General features: G+C 47.1%; 1 protein-coding gene and 1 long non-coding RNA gene across 3 annotated transcripts in view; one reads left to right on the top strand and one right to left on the bottom strand.

Annotated features, from left to right (window-relative positions):
* DSTYK (dual serine/threonine and tyrosine protein kinase) overlaps window positions 1–24,660 on the top strand; it is a 49,313-nt gene that overhangs the window by 12,892 nt on the left and 11,761 nt on the right. For both annotated transcript variants that reach the window (XM_042975371.1, XM_042975372.1), the window contains exons 2-8: window positions 5,378–5,763; window positions 16,765–17,434; window positions 21,248–21,480; window positions 21,884–21,967; window positions 22,598–22,774; window positions 23,395–23,524; window positions 24,429–24,585. In XM_042975371.1, the coding sequence (XP_042831305.1) occupies window positions 5,378–5,763; window positions 16,765–17,434; window positions 21,248–21,480; window positions 21,884–21,967; window positions 22,598–22,774; window positions 23,395–23,524; window positions 24,429–24,585 (1,837 nt within the window). The remainder of the gene's footprint in view (window positions 1–5,377; window positions 5,764–16,764; window positions 17,435–21,247; window positions 21,481–21,883; window positions 21,968–22,597; window positions 22,775–23,394; window positions 23,525–24,428; window positions 24,586–24,660) is intronic.
* LOC122235703 lies at window positions 227–12,698 on the bottom strand. Its single transcript, XR_006213697.1, has 3 exons — window positions 12,208–12,698; window positions 11,365–11,422; window positions 227–521 (listed from the first exon to the last, which is right to left on the bottom strand). It is a non-coding gene; the product is annotated as an uncharacterized LOC122235703 (long non-coding RNA).

Below are 24,660 nucleotides of genomic sequence, written 5' to 3'. Positions count from 1 at the left end.
GTTGTTTTTCCCCCACGGGCTTTATTTATTCCTCCTGATTTGGGGCAGTTTTCAGAGAGACTCTGTCAGTCCTCTTTAAATCGGGGTCCTGCAATCACCAAATTGTGTTTGGCCCCAAATTGGGAAAAATGTAGTGGGTCTGGGGGAGGAAAAATTTCTCCTCTGTCTTTCTGGAGTCTTCAGCCAGGCCTAGGAATTAAACCGATGTTTGATGGGTACACAAGAGAAAAACGCACACATTTTATTACATTTTCCATGTACATGAGAGTCCCCACAAGAGCTGAAGGGCCAAAGAAACAGAGCTGAGCATATATAGACTGAATTGGACAAAAAGAAGTGAATTATGAAAACGTGACAAGGCAGAGGAGCTCGGGCTAGAGCAGTTAGTGGTAGATAAGGGTTAGGCTAACAAGGCTTATTTGTACCGATTTTTCTTGGCCTTGACTCCAGGTCTCTGGTGATAAGAACGTTGCTTTCCTTCTGGTATAGCGAGTTCATCCTCCAGATGGGGGTTTTATCTCCTGCTTTCAGGAAGAAAAAGGGGAGGTCACAGCGCCCTTCTTATAGTGCCGTGTGTCAAATGCCTTGAGCTCAAAACACCCTTATGTCAAAAGTGGCACATTTGGGGATGGCATATTCCACCATCCGTCAAGGTCACTGTCTATTACCAGGTGTTGAGCTGACCCCCTGAGACGTAGGTCCAGCTCCTGGACCGTCCTGTGTACCATCTCTCGTCTGCTTAGATAAATGGAGAAACGTGGGCTCTGTTTTGTTTTGTTTTTTACGCTACTGGTTCCTCATCTATAAATGGGGATAATAATGGTCCTTGTCTGGTAGAATTGTGGGCATTAAACATGATGAAGTAAATAAAGAGATGTACTTAGAAAGGGCTTAGTAAGTGTTACTGTGGGGGAGGAAAGTAATTTTTCCTCTGCTCTAGTGGGTTCTTGGCCGAGACACCCCTGAGATAAAAAGACACATAAACAGGAGAAGAGCAAACACCTTAAATGTGTATACCTCCCGTATATACCGTGTATAACGTGTATACCTCCCATGTACGTGGGAGGGAGCAAGGAAAAACTCTCCAAAAAGGCCCACGCCACCACCCTAAACATCATCTCCAGCTACAGACAAAAGACGTTGGGGGCGGGGAGTCCGTCCTGGGAGGTCACCGAGAGAAGCACTGTGAACGGGGTAAACGTTTGTTCTGCATTAAGATAAGAGTTTCTAGAGATGTAGACTCATCTCTGTCTTCCTGGTACAGAGAGGGAGCCGCCCTTGCGAATGGAGATTTCCCTCCTACGGCTGTAAATGTAAATGTTTCTTACAAAAGGGTAACTTGTACTCAGTTTTCAGAGAGCTTCACCTGTGTCTGCTGTTTATTTTTAAATAGCCGGCTAAAAATAAATGCCAGAGAGGCATATTTTGGGGTGGTCTATTTTGCTCCCCATTCACTGTCGCAAACAAATAAACCAAATGGGTTGCTACTGTAGGTCCTCTCCTTGTCCTCCTTCCAGGTGGAAACCTGTGTTTAGAAGGAACCCTAACCAAGACGATCTGTATTTAAGAGGCATCGAGAAAAGAAGTAAGAGCCTTGGCTTGCACTTAAGACAATTTGATTCGAATTTGCCTGCAGCTAGCGTTGGCAGGGTTAATGTGCTCCCGCTGAGAAGTCCTGCTGGTCCCTTCTGGCAGCCCCATATGCAGATGCTGTTATATTAATTACAAAAGAGAACCCGATTAACTCAGAAGTCCTTTAAGTGTCAGTGAGACAGCTGCTCCCGCTCTGAAGCCGGTTTTCTTCCTCCTTCCTTCGCTGCTAAAAATGCACTCTCCATAGATCCTCGGAACCCCTGGCTAGTTTAGTCAACTTTTTGATCTGCAGTTATCTTAGTCCAGGGAGAGCTTGCCTGATTCAATTCACAGATAAAACAACCAGACCAACCACCCATCCCCCTCAGTGGGTCTTCTTTGACCCGTTAAAACCTGATGGCGCCCTGGAATTTTTGGAGCTGGAAAGGATGTCGGAGATGATGTCATGCGGCTCTTTGAGTTCACAGATGAGATATCCAAGGCCGAGGAAACTCAAGTGAATTGCCAAAGTCACCGAGCTAGTGAGCGGCGGAGCCTGGGATACACTCCTCCCTCCGGAGCCCTTTGCCGAGAGAGGCGGGTTGTGAAATGATCTAGGGTTGACTTTGTTTCTGTCCGTGCCCTTGTTCAAATGTGGTACACCTGTGTCAGCGATCAATGAAAAAGCTAAAGAGTAGTGGCAGAAGCAAAGGGCTTGAATAGTGACGCGTTGAAAAACAGATGGCGAGACCCACATGGAAGATTTTTCTTCAGTCCACTAGTTGCACGGAGAGCCCAGCAGAGTGCCTGGAAACACATATTAGAACTGGGCTCAGCACCAGCCCCCTCTCCCACTGCAGTGGTCTATGGTGGTTTGACCCTAGCTGGTTTATTTGTGGTGGCTGTTTGTGTCACTACAGAGATTGGGGAGGAGGGTGATAATTTGGGTCAGATGATTAACGGGGTGTGTCTCCTGTGGTTTTGGCTGATGGAGCATGTTTTACTGGCTCTCCTATAGTTGGCCCTTTGTCTCAGAGGTTTTGTGATCTCTCCCTCTGGTCCTGAAAAGTGATGAGTTGGTTTTAGTTCAGCCATTTGGTTGGTTTTATCCACTCTCCACGCTCATTTAGGTTTATTTTTTTTTTTATTATGTGTCAACTTTTGTTGTAGGAGTTACGAAGGTTGTCGGTGTGGACTTTCACCTGGACACCTATCTATGAATCCGAGCAGCACTGGGGAAAGAGGAAGGGATAGAAAGTGTGGGTGAGAGGGACTCTAGCTGGCGAATCTATCCTTCTCACGGCTCAGACGGACACTACTGGAGCTAAATTCTGTGAGGTGAACGGGTCGGCCTTATTCTGTTGTCCAGGTCCAGTCTCCATGTTGACATGAAGGTTTTTAGGAATAACAGTTGCCCCTAAACTATTCACCATGGTACTAGACTTTTCTGAGTACTTGCTGGAGCTGCTTACAGCTTTCTGAAGATAATTCTCCCACAATAAATAGATTCTTTTTTTTTTTTTTAATTTTTTTTTTCAACGTTTTTTATTTATTTTTGGGACAGAGAGAGACAGAGCATGAACGGGGGAGGGGCAGAGAGAGAGGGAGACACAGAATCCGAAACAGGCTCCAGGCTCCGAGCCGTCAGCCCAGAGCCTGACGCGGGGCTCGAACTCACGGACCGCGAGATCGTGACCTGGCTGAAGTCGGATGCTTAACCGACTGCGCCACCCAGGCACCCCCACAATAAATAGATTCTTACACCGAGCAAGCAAGTGCATAAGCCAGAGTACTTAACGAGGAGTCAGTCACTGTGCTGGGTGTTGAGGATACAGAGAAGAATATGGCCCTTCCTGCTTATGATCACTATAAACAGATAACTAGAATTGACCATGATAAGTGTTGTTTAGATAAAACAAGATAGGAAGGGACTCAGGACTAGCCCATTGCTACTTGCTAGGTGGTCACACAAACAATTGACCAAGGCCCCCTCCTCTCCTCTCCCTTTCTCTCCCCACCTCTCCCTTCCTTTCCCCTCCTCTCCCCCTCTTCTCCCCTCTTCTCCCCTCTTCTCCCCTCCCTTCCCCTCCTCTCATCTCCCCTCCCCTCCTTTTCCCTCCTCTCTCTTCCTCTCTCCTCCCCTCCCTCCTCTCCTCTCTCCTCCTTTCCCCTTCTGTCCTCTCTTCTCCCCTTTCCCCTCTTTCCTCTCCCCTTTCTCCTCTCCTTTCCTTTCCTTTCCTTTCCTTTCCTTTCCTTTCCTTTCCTTTCCTTTTTATTTTTAGGTAATCTCTACACCAGCATGGGGTTCAGACTCACAACCCCAAGATCAAGAGTCACATGCTCTACCGACTGAGCCAGCCAGGCACCCCTTCCCCTTGCTTTTAGATTGTGGATCAAAAAGACTAGACCCCTTGCTGGTATGTTACTCTTGTGCTTGGTAAATACCTTGCACACAATTAGGCACTCTGTCACCACTCCTTTCTTTCTCAAAGCAACCCAGCTCTTTCCCAGGAGAGTAGATTTCCCTGTCTCGGAGTCCCGTGTTGCTGATGTACACGTGCAGGCTGGACTTACAGTCAGTCCAGCAGGTGCTGGTCTTAGAGACACGCATGAAAGGAGGGGCCTAATGAGACGCACAGAGGGGTCTGGGTAAAAGCAGACTTCTTGAAACCTTTTGGTGGTGCCATTTGTGGAAGAGAAGGAGGTTTGAGGATTTGTAATGGGACAGGTACATTCCGAAGTAGAAGTGCTTCTTAAACAAATTAGACCTCCCTTACATGAACAAAGTAAACAGCTCATGGATGGTTCAACAGCTCATGGTGAGATGACTGAAGTGAATCCCTTTCAACATTTCAGTGAAGGTGTGTGTGGCTGCCCAGAGACCAGCCTTCTTACAGCCTAAGAACCCAGGGTCCGGGCCTTTCTGAACAAACACAGGGGCTGCCTGAATCCTAGGCAGGAGCGGGCACCGGCACCCGAGTCGGGAATGATTGCATTCAGAGTCTGAGTGTTTCAGGTTGATGAATTTCTGGTTCCTTTTCCCAGGCAGAGGTCTCTCATACTTTAGGAACATAAACCGAAGTCTCGCCATCCATAAACCGAAGGAATGTGATTTGGTCAGGCGATATTGATCTTAACTGAGCACCCGAAATTTTAAGAGAACAGATGACTTGGCAGCTGGGATGCCGTCACCCGCCATCAGAGAGACGAACTGGAAAAGATTCTGGAGCTTCGGCAAACTTGAATAACATTGCATTTTGATATATGTATATGTAAAGATTAGCTCACACATTTAGTTATAAAATATGTCATAAATGAGGAAGATAAGCTAACACTGCAGATGGTGGAGACATTTAAAAGGGCCTTACGTTCAAGTGTTCGGTCTTCTGTCACAAAGGTTTTCATTTTCAGATGTTCAGGTACAGTTTCTCCTTGGGTTCCCATCCTGATTAGTGTAATCCTTTCTGGCTCTGTCATGTCAGTGATCTTGTGATTGTGGTTGAGTCCTTGTATACTCCTTGACCCTCCACTGGATGTAAAAGGAAGGGGAAGGGATCGGGTCACTGCCACCTTTCTAGGTAGAGATGCCTGCTCTGGGGACAAACCACGGAGGGGACTTCTGTTTGATATTTGAGGAGCCTGTTCTGATTGAGATGTTTTCCTGATGTCTTGTCCAACCAAGGGCTTCTGAGATACTTCTTCCCTAGGGCCCGGCCGTCCTGACTGGGTCTCTGTGCGAGTCTCTGTCTACCCCTCCTCACTGTGTCTCTGTACTCTCCTTCTCACCCTCTCCCTCCCCAACCAGGCCAGCTGAGCTGCATTGCCTTTCCAGCTAAGGAAGAGAAGTACCTCCAGCAGATTGTGGACTGCCTGCCCTGCATCTTGATCCTCGGCCAGGACTGTAATGTCAAGTGTCAGCTGTTGAACCTGCTGCTGGGGGTGCGGGTGCTTCCCGCCAGGCTGGGCAGCGAGGAGAACTGTAAGCTTCGGCGCCTCCGCTTCACCTATGGGACTCAGACTCGGGTCAGCCTGGCACTCCCGGGCCAGTACGAACTAGTGCACACGCTGGTTGCTCACCAGGGCAACTGGGAGACCATCCCTGAGGAGGACCTGGAGGTCCAAGAGGACGGTGAGGACGCTGCCCATGTTTTAGCCGAACTGGAGGTGACGATGCACCATGCCCTCTTACAGGTACCCGTCTCGTATTCCTTCAGTGGTGCGCGCACGCACACACACACACACACACACACACACACACACACACACACACCGGCTTTTCCTGTAGTTGAGCTCTCTCAGAAAGTAGTTTGGCCCTCTATAGTCTGGGCTCTGAGCATCAGCCAATAGAGCACATAACCTGGAAAGTTGAAAGCCAAGGCCACAGCAGTGCCCATCCCTGCCTCTGCTACCCTGCTGCAAGCCCCTGCACAATGTACTTTTCTCCTTGCCCCCCTGTCTCCTTTTCTGCCACAGAAGGAATGGGCTACTTGCACCTCAGGCTTTCACAGAATAACCATGGTCAGGGCTAGAAATCCTTTTTCATTTCTCAGCTGGAAGGTGTTGCCAGAATCCCTTTCTAAAAGGAACGATAAGGTAATAGATTATTCACGCTCTTATTAGAGCCGAGGCCAAGTGAAGAATCTTGTGAGTTTTTCCGTAGACCTGGCCATTATGTACTAAGTGGGACAGGCCACGTCTCCTACTTTCTAAGGAGCTCGGGAACCCGAGAGCAGGTCTGGCTCAGTGTAAGGAGATACGGAGATCCCGTCATCTGAAGAACGTCTTTGCTTCTCTTTTGAAGTGAACTCCCGAGAGAGGGCTACACCTCTTGGAGCATCTTCCGACAGATCATATTGACTATCTGGTATTCCTGTCTCCACTTAGGAAGGACTCAGCTCTTGTGCTGGCTTCCTCTGCTACCCTCTAGCTAGGACTGGGCTGACTGATTAGACCGAGTGAGGCTCGGCAAAGAAGGTGACTCTGTCAGGGGTCAGGAGTGGGTAAGATTAAAAGAATGCAGACCTGCTCAGAACAGAGAGTCTCTTCACGTTGGTCAGCTGTGCCAGAAAGGAAGGGCTAGTCTAGCAGGACTAGGAAATTTGCTGCTGCTTTCTCGTAGCCTCCTTACCTACCCCTGTTCTAAAACGCCTGATCTTCTAGTCAATGAATGAGTCCTTTGGTTGTGACCATGGCCTCTGAGACTTCAGAAGTAGAAAGTGTCATCTCATTTCCTTCCAGAGACCAGATTTCTTTTATCTTGATAAATGCTAGAGGGGCTGTGTGCACAAGCCAGCGTTTTCTCTGAGCTGAGTTTCGGCAGCGGCTTTCCTCTGTTTTCACACGGAGAGCTCACGATCCTTAGCTCCAGGGTTGCCGAGAGGGTTCTTGGAGGACCCTGATGGTAGCTCTGACAGTAATCCTTGTTTATTGACCGAGGCTGCTCAGTTGACCCGCGAACCTTCTTCACAGTTCACGAATACTTGAGCCATACACAGTCTTTCTGTGATATACTGGCCTGGTCTGGTTCTTTCAGGTTCCAGTGGCTCAGTGGTTTTCAGACTTTCTCAGAATTTCTTAGAATCTCATTCATTGGGGTCACCTGGCTGGCTCAGTCAATAGAGGATGCTACTCTTGATCTTAGGGTTGTGAGTTTGAGCCTCACATTGAGTGTAGACATTACTTAAAATATACGTGAAGGATTTCATTCACCGTAAGAAATAACATTTTAGGGGCGCCTGGGTGGCTCAGTCAGTTGGGTGTCCGACTTCGGCTCAGGTCATGATCTCGTGGTTCGTGGGTTCCAGCCCTGCATCTGGCTCTGTGCTGACAGATCAGAGCCTGCAGCCTGCTTCGGATTCTGTCTCCAGCTCTCTCCCCAGCTTGTGCTCTGTCTCTCTGTCTCTAAAATAAATAAACATTAAAAAAAATAATAAAAAAAAGAAATAACATTTTATATCAAGACCTAGTACATATATGTGTGTGTGTGTGTGTGTGTGTGTGTGTGTATGTATACACGTATACATATTGACATAAAATTTCATGAAAGAATACTTTTACTTTTTGCAAAACACACTGTTATCTTCTCCTCTATTTGATTTCATCTAGCAAAAATGATGACAGAAACCTACTAAACTTGATGTTGTGAGGTGCTACATTATGACCTGCAGCTTAAAAAATACCGTTAGATGGCTGGTATAACTGCTGTCGGCCGGGCCGTGATTCTCTTCCTGTTCTTGTCTTCTTTTTTATTTATTTTCTTAATGTTTATTTTTGAGACAGAGAGAGAGAGAGAGAGTGAGCAGGGGAGGGGCAGAGGGAGAGGGAGACACAGAATCCGAAGCAGGTTCCAGGCTCTGAGCTGTCAGCACAAAGCCAGATGTGGGGCTCAACTCACAAACCCTTGAGATCATGACCTGAGCTGAAGTCGGACGCTTAACCGACTGAGCCACCCAGGCGCCCCCCTGTTCTTGCCTTTTAAAAAACAATCTGGGAATGTGAGTAAAGCCATGTGCGGGAGAGGCACGTTCTTTGATTGATTTCTCTGGATCCCTTCATCTTATTGGCTTTAATTTTTAATGCTCATTTACTTTTGTGCCATGAATTGAAGTACTTCAAGCGAGCACTGGACAGGAAAGTGAGAGCCGTTCCCCAGGTGCACGTCTGAGCACTCATCTTCCTGAGAAGAGCCCCCCTTGCCTGCCCCCGCGGTGTGCTGAGAACTCAACTGAGGTACCGGTAGGCAGAGGAGGTCACTTGGTTGGGAAGTCGAGCCACCAGATCAGCTTCTCTCTCTGCACAACAGAAATACGGATTTTCTTTCTTGAGGAATATTCTTCACCAGTCTTGAGGAATTCTCTAGGCTCTTGTGCTCTGTTTCATGTGGTTTGTGAGGCTTCCTTAGCCAGTGTTTCTCCGGATCTGCTTTCGTCTCCAGTGGTTTTGATGTAGAAATAGCAACGGACCCCAACGGTTCTAAGTTTGGAACCCCTTGATGCTGTGCCTCAGAGAAGCCTTAGTTGCCTTTGTGGAGCTCCGGCCTGCTCCGCCGCTGTGGTCGGATTCCTGTCTTCATTAAATTCACGGGCCTCAGTGCCGGGAGCTTGCTGCCGGGAGCAGTTCACAGCCACCTTGAAGATTTTTGTGCCAGTGAAAAAGATTTTTCTTTTGTTTAGCTCTGGTTATTTTTGGGACCAGTGAGTTAGCTCTAAACAGCCCTTCCATTTGGTTTTGCAGAGGGTGATAAAGAAAGGAAGCACTTAGCTCAAGGAAACCAAGATTGAATTAGGGGAAATGAGATGTTCATTTTCAACTGTCAATTTATCAAAGCAGAATTTCCCCCTACCCTTGTATACAATGGTCATTCTTCTAGTATGGTACTTTAAAGCTCTCATAAATTAGCCGTTTTTAGTTTGTTCCAGAATATGCTGACCCACACGGCCCCTTAGTGTTTGGTATTCCCAGCTTTGTAGCTCTGGGTCCCCTGAGATTCCCAGTTCATAATTCAGCAGCAGAGGAACAGAGTCAAGCCGTTAGTTTCTGTAACCTCGTTTAGTGTTAAAACATAGTCCTTTCCAGTTGGCGACGTATTTCACCATTCGCCACGCTCACTGGATCTGTCTCAACGTACAGACTTCCCCTTCCCCACCCTTACCCCCTCTCTGGCACGTACACTACCACCTTCTCTTACAAGTCCAGTGGAACATGGGTGTTTGCTTCAGAGTTTCCTCAGTCTGGAGTGTGTGTGTGTATTTTTCCTGTGAACACCTATGAGAAAAGGAGTAGAAAGGAGCTGAAATGATTCAACTTTCTGAGTCTGAGCCGGGACTCCTGCAGCCTGGCTGTGGCGTTTCACTTACGGTGGCACTTACAGAACTGACAGTTATTCTGCTGGCCTGTGTGTCCCCACCCTTTGGATGAATGTACCTGTCACCTGGCAGCCAGACTGCCACACGCTGACATGGCCATTGGCTCAGGGTGATGTCTGGTAGGGTATCTTTCAGGGAACTGAGGTAGACTAATGTTTCTAGGCAAGCTCTAATGAGTTGCAAGTAGACCTTTTTTTTTTCCTCACTACTTTTAACTCTAACCAGTTGGAGTCATAAAGTTTTCTCTTTATAACCCTCAGCCAGCAGCTAGCAATGGGCATAACCTATTAAAAAAATTTTTTTTAATGTTTATTTATTTTTGAGAGAGAGAGTGTGAGCAGGGGAGGGACAGAGAGAGAGAGAGACACGGAATCTGAAGCAGGCTCCAGGCTCCTAGCAAAATTTTAACGTCCAAATTTACGAAACAGTGTTGCTGGAAAATCAGCTTCTCTCAAATTTTTGTCTAGTCATTGGCGTTTATGATGGTGCCTTATAAAACTCAACTTGTTGTGTGTTGCTTCCCTTTGGTTAGACACCATATCTTCTCCTGAATGTCTTTAGGTGGAAAAATAGCGGTGAATTGGTAAAAAGTCACAAAGAAAGCCGGGTGAAGGTCCTGAGGGCAAGAAGATACCTTTTAGGACTAGGAGATAGTATGTGGAATTAGGTTAAAAAATGGCCATTCCAAGGCAAAAGACCCAAAGTTGGGGTTAATACGTATGAGGGGGAGAATGATACTCTCGAGAGAGAATTACAGTAAGGAAACCATGATTTTATGGGGCAAAGAGAAAGGAGAACTAAAGTGTCGTTAATAAAGGGTATCGGAGGTTCAGGCAGATGCGAAGTATAAACTCCTTCCAGACTATGAGCCTGTACTCATCCTATTTAGCTTGTCTCGTGCCTTTCCCCTACACACGCTGACATATGTAGTGGGCCGTAGCCATCCAACACGTGTGGCTCTCAGCCAAGAGACCCGCAGACACCTACTGCAGGTTAATTTACCTGGTAAGGGTACGGGTGGTTTAGAGGCAGGTTGGCTTTTTGTGGTCTTTTGGGTTTTTTTCCATGCTCTTGAAAAAGGAAAAAGAACGGCTTGAGTCTGAGGCTGTGTTTTCTCAGATCACCACCAGCGCTTCAATTTGCGGCCTTCCGGGGTTAGCTCTTAGGGAGAAAATCTGCCAGAGATTATAGTCTTCATCTTCCTCTTTCACCTGTTTTCCAGGATCCCGTCTACCTCTTTCTTCGGCCCGGAGGCTTCCCTCTGTGTTTTCACCAAGAGCTCTGCGTGTTTCACTTTGAGTTGAGGATGGTTGGGGTGGGGATTTCAGAGACTCAGAGGCCGAAAGTACTGTCAGCAGACAGTTGGGGTTATTAAAAATACTCTTTTTGACTTCTTTCCTTGGCATCTCAGTTGAGTCCCTGAGGATTGTCTCACGGCAGAGCCTTTGCTTGGTAGGATATACTTTTTAACCCGGGAACTAGGATTGTTAGGATCCCTAAAGTCACCTTGTCCATCCCTTATCCTTCTTTCAGAACTTCCCCAACGTCAGCCCGGACGGTTCCCGACACACAGTGGACCTTCAGTAACTGCTTAAACATGCTCTCTGTAGTCTGTCGGACCTGGATTTACGTGCTGGCTTTGTCAGTTAACTGTGTGGCTGTGCTGGTTCCCTCGTTGGCAAGGGGGTGGGGGTGACAGTCCGTGTCTTTGAGGACTGGTGTGAGGCCTAAATGAGAGGGTGTGTGTCAAGCACTTAGCACAGTGTCTGGCACACCGTCAGTCCGTCCCCTCCTCCCTGGGTGTCCTAATCAGTGTCCTCGAGAAGAGAATTTCCCTCCCCGTCAGTTACCAGTCCTTTCCCTGACAGCCATGTTGGCACTCCTTCCTCTTGTCCAACCTAAGTCACTCTGGTTCCAGCTTACTTACAGTTATTATCCTGCTCTAGTTAGAGACAAAGTTCTTCATAAGTCATTATGAAATACTTCTGTAATGAAAGAAGAGAAAGATATTGTTAAAAGGTAAATAATACAAAAGGTAAAGTTACAAAGTTAGAAGTGAAAGGTTTCCCTTCCTTCTTCTCTCTTCCTCTTGCTACTACTTTGTCTCTCTGCTTTGATGAATGTAGTGACAAGACAATAAAGCTTCCGATTCCTGTTGTTTGTTTATTATTTGAGAGAGAGAGAGAGAGCAAGCCTGAGCAGGGGAGAGGGGCAGAGAGAGAGAGAGAGAGAGAGAGAGAGTCTTAAGCAGGCTTCAAGCTCAGGACAGAGCCTGATGTGTGGCTCAGTCCCACAACCCTGGGATCATGACCTGAGCCAAAAACAAGAGTCAGGCGCTCGACTGACTGAGCCACCCAGGTGCCCCCAGATTCCTGCTTTTATCTGTATCTGTGGTACTGGATGTTTGGATCACTGTTGAATACAGCTGCAAGGCAGATTGCACAGAGGCTACTCAGTATATCTTCAGCAAGGCATTTTCTATAATGTAGCAAGGATAGAGAGATATTTTCCTTAATATGTAATTGACATGTAAGAGTGATCGTTCTTGGAACCATATAAAGATGAAGAGGAATCATCCTGTGTGAAAACAAACAGGAAAAATCTCTCAACAGTCCTGTGAGAATGGCGGGGGAGGAGAACGGATGGTAAAGGTAGATAGAACACAGGGACAGGGATTGAGGTCGAGGCCGCGTCGGTTGTGTACTTCTTTTCTGTGTGATGTGAACCTGAGGTCAGAAGTGTAGAGAAAACAAAGACATCTGCGACCTACCTGAGTATATGGCTGTCTTCTGTTTGAACCATCAGTTAATATACTCCTCCTCGGCCAGAACTGAGTTTCCGTGATGTGCCATGAACCATAGATTAAGGAGTCTTCCCCAGTAAGAGCCAGTGTTCTTAGGAAGTGGTCAGGCTTCTTCAGTGATTGAGCGATTTCTTCTTGGCATTTAAGATAATGTCATTTTACATCAAAGATAAAACCTAAGAGGTCACTTCTGGTGTTTGCAGGGTAGCAACCTCCTTTCTGTTCATTCTCTTAATGTTGTCAAGAAGATTGATGGTGAATATACCAACTTCTGCAGATTCTGTAGATTTGTGCAGAATGCATTCTACAAGAGAAATCTCTTTAGGAATTCACTGTGACTCACAGTGGGAATTATGGGATACTCTTATGATTCCCTGAGATTCTTTTCCCCTGATCGAGTTAGGAGCAAAATGCTCACTTACTCACTGCTTTATTCTTAGAGTAGAGGCAAACAGCAACTGCAGATAAATGTGTGGGATACGGGTTGAAAGACAGCAGATTTCACACATGATTACTGAAGAGTAGTGAAGGCATCATTTGTTCATCCATCCATTCCACGTTTGTTTATTGGATGCTCACGAAGCGCCAGGCACTGATTGAGGTGCTAGGAAGGAAGACAGCTTCCAGGGAACAGCCCGAGATCAGACCTCCCTCTCACGTGGCCATAATAGGGCCCGGAACAGGTCTGGTTCCTCCTCTCTGTATTAATTATTACTTTTTTCACTCCCTGTCTCCGGGAGACAGTGCTGGCTTCCCTTTTTGTTTATAACTGTCAGGGATGAGTCATCCCTTCACCGTAAGTGTCACAGAATCACATAGCACGTTCTAGACTAGTATGTGCTTCTGCCAGGACGTCAGGCCGCAGCTCTTCTTTGCCTGTCTTCTAGCAGCCACGATGGCGCAGCGAGACCAACGGGGCGAGGTTGCTCACTGGGGAATCGAGGAGCAGGAGCACAGTACTTGGTTTCTATCCATTTTCATTTCATACATCTATTTAGGAGCGGACACCTTCTTTCTAGGTGCCAGCGTACCGGGCAGCACCTACCATTAGAAAGCCCAGAATCCATTAAAAAAAAAAAAAAAAAAAAAAAAGAATTTGCACCTCTGAGCACACAAAGTCAGCGCTCTCCTAAGAAGGATTTTGGTTGTGCAGATGGACTCCGCGGCTTTCGGTTTTCTTGCATATACAAAATGGACATTGAAAAAAAAATTTTCTTGGGGCGCCTGGGTGGCGCAGTCGGTTAAGCGTCCGACTTCAGCCAGGTCACGATCTCGCGGTCCGTGAGTTCGAGCCCCGCGTCAGGCTCTGGGCTGATGGCTCGGAGCCTGGAGCCTGTTTCCGGTTCTGTGTCTCCCTCTCTCTCTGCCCCTCCCCCGTTCATGCTCTGTCTCTCTCTGTCCCAAAAATAAATAAAAAATGTTAAAAAAAAAAAAAAAAGAAAAAAAATTTTCTTTACGTTTCTTCTTTTTGAGAGACAGAGAAAGACAGAGAGACAGAGCATGAGCAGGAGAGGGTCAGAGAGAGAGGGAGACACAGAATCCAAAGCAGGCTCCGGGCTCCGAGCTGTCAACCCAGGGCCCGACACAGGGCTTGAACTCACGAACTGTGAGATCATGACCCGAGCTGAAGTCAGACACTTAACCGAGTGAGCCACCCAGGCACCCCCAAAATGGACATTTCAAATAGACATTGATTTTAGAATTTTAAGAAAACCCTTGAAATAAGCAAGCAAAGAAAATGATTCCTGAAAGCTTAGAAGACTTTCTAAAGAACTCCTACTTTAGGCTTTCTTCTCATAATATTCCTATAATAAGTGTGATTGGATTATAGCTTTAAAAATGTATATGTTTAAGAAAGGTTTGCAAGTTTAAAATATTTATTTGAAAAAACATATTCACCTATAATTCTCTACCTTATTATAACTTTTCATTCCTTGGGATTCTCTTCTCGTCATTGTTAAATTATTATGTATTATAATGCTGGCATTCAGGCAATTATGTCTTCTGCTCTCAGCCTTACAAGTTCTTACCCACTCTTTGAATATGCCCTCACGAAGTGATTCATGCTGTAGCAGTGTGACTCAGGGTAGTGAAAGGGGGTTTGTTTGGAACAGTGGGATGAGTGTCAGACTAGTCTACCAACCAGAAGACATTTCCTGCATTTCGAGGCATAGATGAAACAGCAGATTTCTTTTTGGCCTAGGCTTAGATGGAAAGTAGGTGGATTTTTAGTGTTTGCTCAAATCATAATTGGTGAGATGCTAAAAGCACTTTTAGCTTTAAGGGAGTTCACAGCAGCCAGCCAAGATAACAGTTATGTGACCTATCTGTGAATTAAACTTACTAGTTATTTACTGGGGAAGATGAGACCTTGTGCTTTTCTGGAGATGGGAGATCTCTCTCTCTCTCTCTCTCTCTCTCTCTCTCACACACACACACACACACACACACACACACAGATACACACAGACACACACACACACACACACACAGAGTACAAGAGACAATAGGCTGGCATTTTCTAGTCCTTTCCTACTTAAAAGGTCCCAGGTTTTTATTTAAAAATGTTTTTCATCAAAAATGCCTGCTGCTCAGTCAGGTAAGGAATAAAAACAGAATATCAATCTGAAAGAAAATAAACAACTGCATATCTTTTACATTTCAAATGAAGTAAATTTGCAACATCTGACAAATGTTAAGGGCACAAATGAGCAGATTCGCGCTGACTTCTTTTATAACTCTGTCAAATGTGCTAGAATTCTGTGGAGGATTGATTTGGAATTGCAGATCCCTGAAGACATCGGGAGTTAGTGTGCCTGCAGCGGTGATATGGGCATGAGTCTCCGGGTTGACCCTTAGGTCTGGGATGCCGGGCAGAGTAGACAGTTTCAAAGATAGAGAAAAGCAGCATGTGCAGTGGATGGAAATATATGCTCTTAACTGCCTCAGGATCCTTAGGAAAGAAGCAGAGCACAGGGGCACCTGGGTGGCTCAGTCGGTTAAGTGTCTGACTCTTGATTTCGACTCAGGTCATGATCTCAGGGGTCATGAGTTCGAACCCCGAATTGGACTCTGCTGACACTGGAGCCCGCTTGAGATAGTCTCTCGCCCCTCGCCCCTCCCCCACTCGCACGCACGCACATATGTGCGCATGCTGTCTCTTTCTCTCAATATAAATAAATTAAAAAAAAAAAGAACACAAAACAAAAACTGTTGGCTAGGAAAGGACCTGTAGACGTTTGTTTCTAAACCAAAGCTCGTGCTTGAAACTCACTTTAAGATCTTGGGTATATCCGTTATGACTGGGTTCAATCACATGTAACAGACAATCTGAAAAACGGGCTTGCTTAAACAAGATAGAGGTTAATTTTTTTTCCCTCGTGAAAGAAGTCTGAAGCTAGGCTGGTGTGGCGGCTCTGCGGTCGCCAGGGACCCAAGCCCCCTGTTTCTTTTTGCTCCATCATGCTCAGTGCTGGCTTCTACCCTCAGGTTTGCCTTAGGGCTGCGGGCTGACGTCATCTTGCCACTGGCAAGAAGGCTGAGGCCAGAGAGCGTGCTTCCTGGGAGGGTCAAACCCCCTCTAAAGAGTTCTCCCAAAAGCCCCGCCCCGTTATTGGCCACCTTGTCTGTAAAGACCATTGCCTTCCCAATAATGCAGAGGCTAAATACTGGATAGGCAAACCTCAGTCTTGTCGTACCAAGTGATCATGAGAATGAAGGTATTACCAAGACTTAGGTGGCTAAGACTTTGAGATACCTGCAGACTTTTAGAATAGGACAGTAACAATGTTGGCCAAACCTGGTTTTTAGTTTGCTGCTTGACTGACTCAACAATATTGAGGCCCATGTGTTAGGCACTGGAGTTACAATAGCGAACAAGGTGGACATGGTCCCTGCCCTCAAAGGGTTGACAGGCTAATAGGGAAAATGGGTTTTCAAAAAATAAAGTATAAATGTGTTGAACATTAAGGAAAGGAGAAGTAGAGAGTGCTTGGGATTATGTTCGAGGAAGGACTCTCTAGGGCATGACATGAGTACACAGGCAGATTGGAAGCCCGCTTGGGAGTTGGTCTGGGAGTTAGCTGGCTCTGAAAGGTTGGGCAAGTGCAATGAGCGAGGACTGGAGTGGGAGGAAAGTTCCAGACAGCCTCACTCCTGAGCTGATAATTTCCACAGCACTTCTTTCTCCTTCCATTACTTGTGTTACTCCTTCTTCGGAGGGTATCTATAGGTGTTTCCAAACAACGAGGGAAGCCAGGAACTAAATTCTTTTTTCTGAAGTGGCTAAAGAGACGGCCATCCTTTCTACTGACTGCTTTCTCTCTCTAGACAAGTGCCTGTCTGCACAGGCTGCACCAGGGAGTGTTGGTAACCCAGGAAGGAGTTGGACAAATGATGGGGGCGTACCGAAGTCCCATTGGCCCATCACAGATCTGGACTTTGGTCTCAGTGTGGGACTCAGGGGAGGCAAGGATTGGTTCTGACCCTGAAGTGCTGATATGACCCCCCCCCTTCCCCTTCTAGGAAGTGGACATTGTGGTAGCACCGTGCCAAGGCCTCCGGCCTGCAGTGGATGTTCTGGGTGACTTGGTGAACGATTTCTTGCCTGTGATAACCTATGCACTCCACAAAGATGAACTCTCTGAGAGGGATGAGCGAGAGCTTCAGGAAATCCGAAAGTATTTCTCCTTTCCCGTATTCTTTTTCAAAGTGCCGAAGCTGGGCTCGGAGATCATTGCCTCCTCTACCAGAAGACTGGAGAACGAAAGGTCACCGCTCCATCATCAGCTGATTGGCCTGGGCTATCTGAGCAGCAGTCACTGTAACTGTGGGGCTCCTGGCCAAGACACTAAAGCTCAGAGCATGTTGGTGGAACAAAGTGAGAAACTGAGACACTTGAGCACGTTTTCTCACCAGGTGCTACAGACCCGCCTGGTGGACGCGGCCAGGGCCCTGAATCTGGTGCACTGCCGCTCCCTTGACATCTTTATTAACCAGGCCTTTGACATGCAGCGGGACCTGCAGATTACTCCCAAACGTCTGGAGTATACTCGAAAAAAGGAAAATGAGTTGTATGAATCGTTGATGAATATTGCCAACCGAAAGCAGGAGGAAATGAAGGACATGATTGTCGAGACGCTGAACACCATGAAGGAGGAACTTCTGGATGATGCTGCCAACATGGAATTTAAAGGTAGGTCCTAGAGAGCTGGGCGTGGGCTACTGGGACCAGAGGATTCTTTAACCCTTTGCTAACCTGAAATTGAGCCAATTAATTCTGAGGGCCAAAGGAAACTCAGGAGGATCTCATCTACCCAACCGTCATTAGCAGGAGCCCACCTTAAATCATTTAGCCAGAGTGGCTTCCCTTGTTCTCAGAGGCCTTCCTGGAAGATTCCGCTGTCATTCCTTCCCAGGACTGGCAGTCCAGCTTCTGGTAAGTTCATCCTAATAGTGCTCTTTAATCTCCAGTTTGTGTCTGTATCCCCTTGACCTTGATGGAGCTGGAGAAGAGCTCCAACTGGAGAAGAATGTTAGTGGAGAAGAATTCTTCTGGAGAAGAATGTTACTAAGTCATGCTTTAACCTTGGCTTTAACCTTCGGCATGGCCCATGCTTCCTTATTGGTCCTTTCTGTGTGTGTCGTGATCTCATTTTCTTTCCAGGCTGCTCCCGAAACCCAGCTCAGGAGGATTTCCCAAAGTCCTGTTTTCAGCTTTTCTGGAAGCCCCATTCTTCATGGATGGCTGTTAAGAAAATTGGGGCACGGTGATGGGTCAGGTCTTTTGGGGCTGACGTTTAGGTGTGGCTGACCTTGCATACTGACTGGTCTGTGGACCTCCCTGCAGGAACGTGAGCCCTACCACCTGTTCATTAAAGGGAAGTCGTTTGCAAGTTACCCTTTGGGTTCTCAGTCCCGGCTGTACATCCAAATCTGCTGGGAGGCTCTTTGAAAATATAAATGTTCGATACCACCGCAGAGCACTGCAGACCGATTAATCAGAATTCCTTTTCTTTTCTTTTTCTTTCTTTCTTTATTTTTGAGAGAGCAGGCGTACGTGAAAGGGGAAGGGTCAGAGAGAGAGAGGGGGAGAGGATCCAGGGAGGCTCTGTGCTGTCAGCACAGAGACCGACTCAAGGCTCGAACCTATGAAGTGCAGGATCACGACCTGAGTCGAGACAAGAGTCGGACACTTAACTGCCTGAGCCATCCAGGCACCCCAATCAGAATTTCTTATGTGAGAGCTAGCATCAGTTTTTTTTCTTTTCTTTTCCTTTCTTTTCTTTTTCCTTTTCTTTTTTTTTTTCCAGTCTCCCTGCGGATTCTGTACATTGCCATCTTCTTGATGAGGGAACTGAGGCTCAGGCAGGTTAAGTAATTTGCTCAAGGTCACATAGCTACTGAAGAGTAAGGGCAGAATTTGAATCTGACGGTCTTATTTCTGAGTTAATTTCCTTGCTTTCCTGCTTCTTAATCTGTTTCTGGCTGCTGCCGCCACCGTCGTCCTCATAACCGGCTCCCAAGGCTCAGCCTGGTCTCCGGCTCTTTGCTTTCCCTCGTCCTGCATCCGGTCTGCCGCCGGGTCCTGACGAGTCTTCGTCCCTGTTTCATATCTACCTTTGCTTTTCTGCTGCCTCTTCTTTAGTCTGCCTGAACTACTGTTACCTGTTGCTCCCCCGGACATCTTTCTCTCCTTTCTCCAGTTCATCTTTCGCGGCTCCCTGTTCCTACAGACTAAGTTTAGACTTATGAGCCTAGTGTTAAAGATCTTCCAAAGTCTGACCGACTTTCCTCTTCCTCTTTCCCAATGTGCACCTTCCTGTAATTTCTATTTCAGTTGGTCTCAACTGCTTGCTGTCCTCCATATGCTTCCTTTACTTTTTCTTTGCTCCTGTTCTGCCCTAAACCCAAAATGTCTTTTATTTGGGAATTTCCAAATCCTACCTAGCCTTCAAGGCCTCTTCTAGATAACATTTTCACATCTCTTGCAGCAGATAACACAGAGTCTGTGGATGGTACCTCTTCAGAGCCCGAATGAGCATGCGAATGATGGTATACGGCCGTGTCACACTTATACAAAGGACATAGAGTTGACTCTAGCAAACACAGGTGCCTTATCTCTTACAGGTCTTTCTAAAGATGAGCAAAGATACGTCTTTGGTGAATTCCCCCCGTAGGGAGGACTTGCAGTGGAGATGCTAGGAGGGTTTCTGACTCACCGAAACAAAGCTGGCACATCAGTGCCAGTGGCACAGAGCCCTTGGTAAAGGTGGGCAGACCGTGAAATATTTGACTGTATATTAGGTGCCAAGTACACCAAGTTTGGTGCCTGGGAAGCGGTGGTTAGTTCAACAGACGCAGGGGGAACTGGGAGCGTGTAGATCAGACGTCTGGCTCTGTTAATTGCATGATGGATTTGTGAAGCCACTTCCGTACTCGGCTGTGTGTTAGACGAGACTTGCATGGCTACTACTTAACCTTGTTCTAAGTTCTTCCTGGAGACCCTTGATGCAATAAGTAAATTTAGAAGAGGCCAGAAGATTTACCAGCTGGCCTGGGGAACCAGATTTCTGGTACCGTTTTTTTGTTCTGTTTCATTTTGTTTTGTTTTGTTTAAATAAAGGTAATGCAGGTATGCTGGCTATATGGCATACACACTTCAGAAAAGACTTTTGGGGTGCCTGGGTGGCTCAGTCAGTTAAGCGTCTGACTCCGGCCCAGGTCATGATCTCACGGTTCGTGGGTTTGATCCCCACGTCGAGCTGTGTGCTGACAGCTCAGAGCCTGGAGCCTGCTTCAGATTCTGTCTCTGTATCTCTGCCCCTCTCCCACTCGTTCTCTCTCTCTCTGTGTCTCTCCCTGTCTCTCTCAAATATAAATAAACATTTGAAAAATGTATTAAAGAAAAGCCTTTTTTTTTTTTTTTAAAGGTAATACCTACATATATAGAATAGTTAGGTCAAAGGAAATGTAGGTGATTTTGTTGATTTGTTGGTTAGCTTAAAATTCTGATAGATTAAAAACAATTTTTTTTGTTAGATGTTATGGGATCTCCTCCAAAAGAGGTAGCACCGATTTAAATTCCCACAGTAGACATGAGAGTGCCTTTTTAGGAGTGGAGTTTTTGCAGGTAACTTGTCTTCTCTTAAGTTCTGTCCTCTGGCTGGCAAAACAGATTTCTGATTCTGGGAGGTAGCTGGATGGTGACAGTGTTCCAGTTTTACTTTTTATTTATCTAGCAATTGATCAGTGCTGAATCCCCGACTCTCGGGTTTTTCCAGGAACTAGGCAGTGTGAAAGGTTACAAAGGCTTTGCAGTCCCTGAGCTTTGGGTTCAAATGCTAGCCGTATTACTTCCTAACCGCACCGTACCCTTCCGGGTGCCGCCTTTGTCCTTTCTTTGAGACTGTCTCCCAACCCGTAAAATGTGACCAATAATACTCACCTGACAGGGGCGCCTGGGAGGCTCAGGCAGCTGAGTGCCCGACTTCGGCTCAGGTCACAATCTCACGGTTTGTTGAGTTCTAGCCCCACACCGGGCTCGCTGCTGTCAGCGCAGGGCCCGCTTCTGATCATCTGTCTCCCTCTCTCTCTGTCCCTCCCCCTCTCACGCCCTCTCAAAAATAAAACATTAAAAAAAAAATACCCACCTGACAAGGTTATTGTGAGTATTAAATTCGATTGCATATATAAAATACTTAGTATGGTGCCTGTCAAATGGTCTGCACTCAATAAATGATCCTCCTCCTATAAATGCGACATGAAAGCTGACAAAAATCAATGGGCTCGTTCTAGACACAGTTGCTTTTTCTCAGTATTCTTAGATGCCTAAGTAGTAGAGGATCGCATGGCCCCGGATCATACTGAAGGTCAGAGCTCGTCAGCCAGCCGTGTCTTTTACAGCCATCGTGCTGGTAGCTCCTCGGCTTTGGTTGGGGGAGGCCCTTATTCTCAGTGCCTGCCCCTTCCTCTCACAGCCCACTGGCTTCTTTCTCTGCCTCCATAGATGTCATTGTCCCTGAGAACGGAGAGCCAGTGGGCACCAGAGAAATCAAATGCTGCATCCGACAGATACAGGAGCTCATCATCTCCCGGCTTAATCAGGCGGTGGCGAACAAGCTGATCAGCTCAGTGGATTACCTGCGCGAGAGCTTCGTCGGCACCCTGGAACGGTGCCTGCAGAGCCTGGAGAAGTCCCAGGATGTCTCAGTTCACATCACCAGTAATTATCTCAAACAGGTACTCGCAGAATGGCCAAGATACCGTGTCACAGGTGATGCACAAAGCAGACACCACACAGAAACCCAGCCTCCAGTTAGCCCGGAGTTGCCCTTTCACCCCTCTGCCCATCCCCTTTGAATTATATTGAACTTTTCCGTCACATGAGCACTGCCTGTCAGAGGGGCTTGTGAGCTGCACAGTCGCAGTTTGGGTGATGAGCTAGAAGGTGAAGAGGGAAGGAAAGGGGCCCAGAGAGCCGCAGAACCGATGATGCACCTGCGTCGACTCTGCACTCGTATCGATGGGTCTATTTGGGAACCTTGAAACTGGACCCTGCCTTAAGTAAATACTATTTATCACATTTTCTAATCAGCCCCTCTGCTCAGGGCGTATTGACTTTGGTTTGTGTGTTCTCTTCCAGATCTTAAATGCCGCCTATCACGTCGAAGTTACGTTTCACTCAGGGTCCTCGGTTACAAGGATGCTGTGGGAGCAAATCAAACAGGTGGGGCTTGCTTAGAGAAACATTCTCTGGCCCTGGTTGGCTCAGAACCTTAGTCACCAATAGCAGCTGATGTCTAGGATCTTCTGTTGGTGTAGGTAGGTGGCCGTTTGTCCCGATTTGCCTGTCCAAGACAGTTCTGGTTTCTGCCAGCTCTGAGATAATTAGGAACGGAGCCACTTTAACGCTTGAGAGTGGTGCGTTTAAATATTTTATGCAGCCGTAAGACTCTCCTTCACTAGCTTCTTCAGATTCCTTTCTCCCCAGCCGAAATGTTTTCTCAGAATCAGGCTTTCCTGCCAGAGGCCATTTGTGTGGTTTCTTTTCTGGAATTTGATGTGGCTCTTATTCCATACTGAGTTCAGAAAGGGAATTCCGGGCGCCCCCGGCGCTGACTGTATGTAGTGAGGGTTTGTGAGCCCGTAGACCAGGCCTAGTGTTCTTTGATGCTTTCCTTTGGTCTGAGCCCTGATTATGAGGTAGATGGAATGGGAGAGGAATCTTGGCCTTCACGTGGCTGCTCTCTTACTAGCCTGCTCCTATCGAGTGGGTAGCCCAGAGGGGAAGGGCGTTGGCTCTTTCTGGTGGCTCCTGTCCCCACCCTTGCATGTTCTTCCTCTCTTCTTCCCGTAGATCATCCAGCGTATCACGTGGGTGAGCCCACCCGCCATCACACTGGAATGGAAGAGGAAGGTGGCCCAGGAAGCCATCGAGAGCCTCAGTGCCTCTAAATTGGCCAAGAGCATTTGCAGCCAGTTCCGGACCCGACTCAACAGTTCTCACGAGGCTTTTGCAGCCTCCTTGCGGCAGGTGCGTATGTCGGAAGGGAGAGAAGAGCCTTACCTGTCGAGCAATATTTTGCCCACTGCTCTGCGTGTAATTTTTCTAAAATCATCAGTGTGTCTTCTTCCTATATGTTAAAGGATAATATCGTGTTATAGGAAGTTTCATCAGTACATTTTTCACGTGGAGATGTTTCTAACTCTTGGGAACATGAAGGGAACTCGGTTAATTTCTCCCCATTTCACCGAGTGAGGAATGAAAATCAAGGGGTAGGAATTTTATTTATTTAGTATTTTAGAAATGAGTCACAGAGGAGGATGACTTTGTAACTTTCACACTGGTTCACAGTTATGTGACATGTGCTTGTCCCCTCAGAGTGTGCGCGTGTGTGTGTGTGTGCGTGTGCACGCGTGCACATGTGTGTACGTGTGTATAGAGGGGAGGGTGTGGAGATGGCGCATCCAGGAGGCAAAGTGGTTATTTATCGAGAGCTCCCTGGATGCCAGTGTTGGAGCCATGTTCTGCACAGCTTGTGTAACTCTCTCAGTTGTCCTCAGCAGGTAGATACTTTTGTCCCCATATAATAGGTGAGGAAGCCAAACTAGGGACTGGGAAAGTCACGTGTCTTCTTTCTGTTTCTCTTCCAGCTAGAAGCTGGCCACTCAGGTCGGTTGGAGAAAACAGAAGATCTCTGGTTGAAGGTTCGCAAGGATCATGCCCCCCGCCTGGCTCGCCTTTCTCTGGAAAGCCGTTCTTTACAGGATGTCTTGCTACATCGTGAGTCCCTGTCTTTCCCAAGTAAATTGGGAGAAGTTTCTGGATACCTGGCGTTCGCATGTTCTACCTCTAACGCTGCTTCCTTGCAAAGCTACCTAAGCACCCACTGATGTGTTTTTGAAACCCTAAAGTCTGTTTGGTCCCACTATTTGTTACAGAATCCATTTCTTTTTTTTTTTTTTTTTTAACGTTTATTTATTTTTGAGACAGAGAGAGACAGAGCATGAACGGGGGAGGGTCAGAGAGAGAGGGAGACACAGAATCTGAAACAGGCTCCAGGCTCTGAGCGGTCAGCACAGAACCTGACGCGGGGCTCGAACTCACGGACCGCGAGATCATGACCTGAGCTGAAGTCGGGACGCTTAACCGACTGAGCCACCCAGGCGCCCCTGGTCCCGCTATTTGTATAGTTCAGGTGACATGACAGGTTTATTTAAATCAAACCAGTTAGGGGGCACCTAGGTGGCTCAGTCGGTTAAGCGTCTGACTTTGGCTCAGGTCATGATCTCACAGTTGGTGGGTTCGAGCCCCACGTCAGGCTCTGTGCTGACAGCTCAGAGCCTGGAGCCTGCTTCAGATCCTGTGTCTCCCTCTCTCTGTGCCCCTCCCCCCCTTTCAAAAATAAATAGACATTAAAAAAATAAATAAATCGGACCAGTTAGGGTACTTTCTACTAGTTTCCAGTACTGTCAGAATTACAACTTCCTACTTTTAGGTCTGTGTCTAAGAATCCTTTTTTTTTCCCTTTTTTCTTAAACAAGATATATATTTTCTTCATAGGCAGTCTTTAAGGTTTTATTTTTAAGTAACCTCTACACTCAACGTGGGGCTCGAACCCACAACCCCAAGAGCAAGAGGCAGGCTCCCATTTCTCCTGCCTCATCCCTGTCTCTGTATTTCATAGGTAAACCTAAACTGGGTCAGGAACTGGGCCGGGGCCAGTACGGTGTGGTGTACCTGTGTGACAACTGGGGAGGACACTTCCCGTGTGCCCTCAAGTCGGTCGTCCCTCCGGATGAGAAGCACTGGAATGACCTGGCTTTGGAGTTTCACTACATGAGGTGGGTTCTCCTGTCGTTCATCCCTGTGGGAAAAGATCCAGAGAAGAAGCCGGAAGCCGACACGACTTTTGTACC

Source organism: Panthera tigris, chromosome F3, assembly GCF_018350195.1.
Source record: "Panthera tigris isolate Pti1 chromosome F3, P.tigris_Pti1_mat1.1, whole genome shotgun sequence".
Lineage (NCBI taxonomy): Eukaryota > Metazoa > Chordata > Mammalia > Carnivora > Felidae > Panthera > Panthera tigris.
The sequence above is the reverse complement of the archived record's forward strand: the minus strand, read 5'-3'. Positions and strand labels throughout refer to the sequence as shown.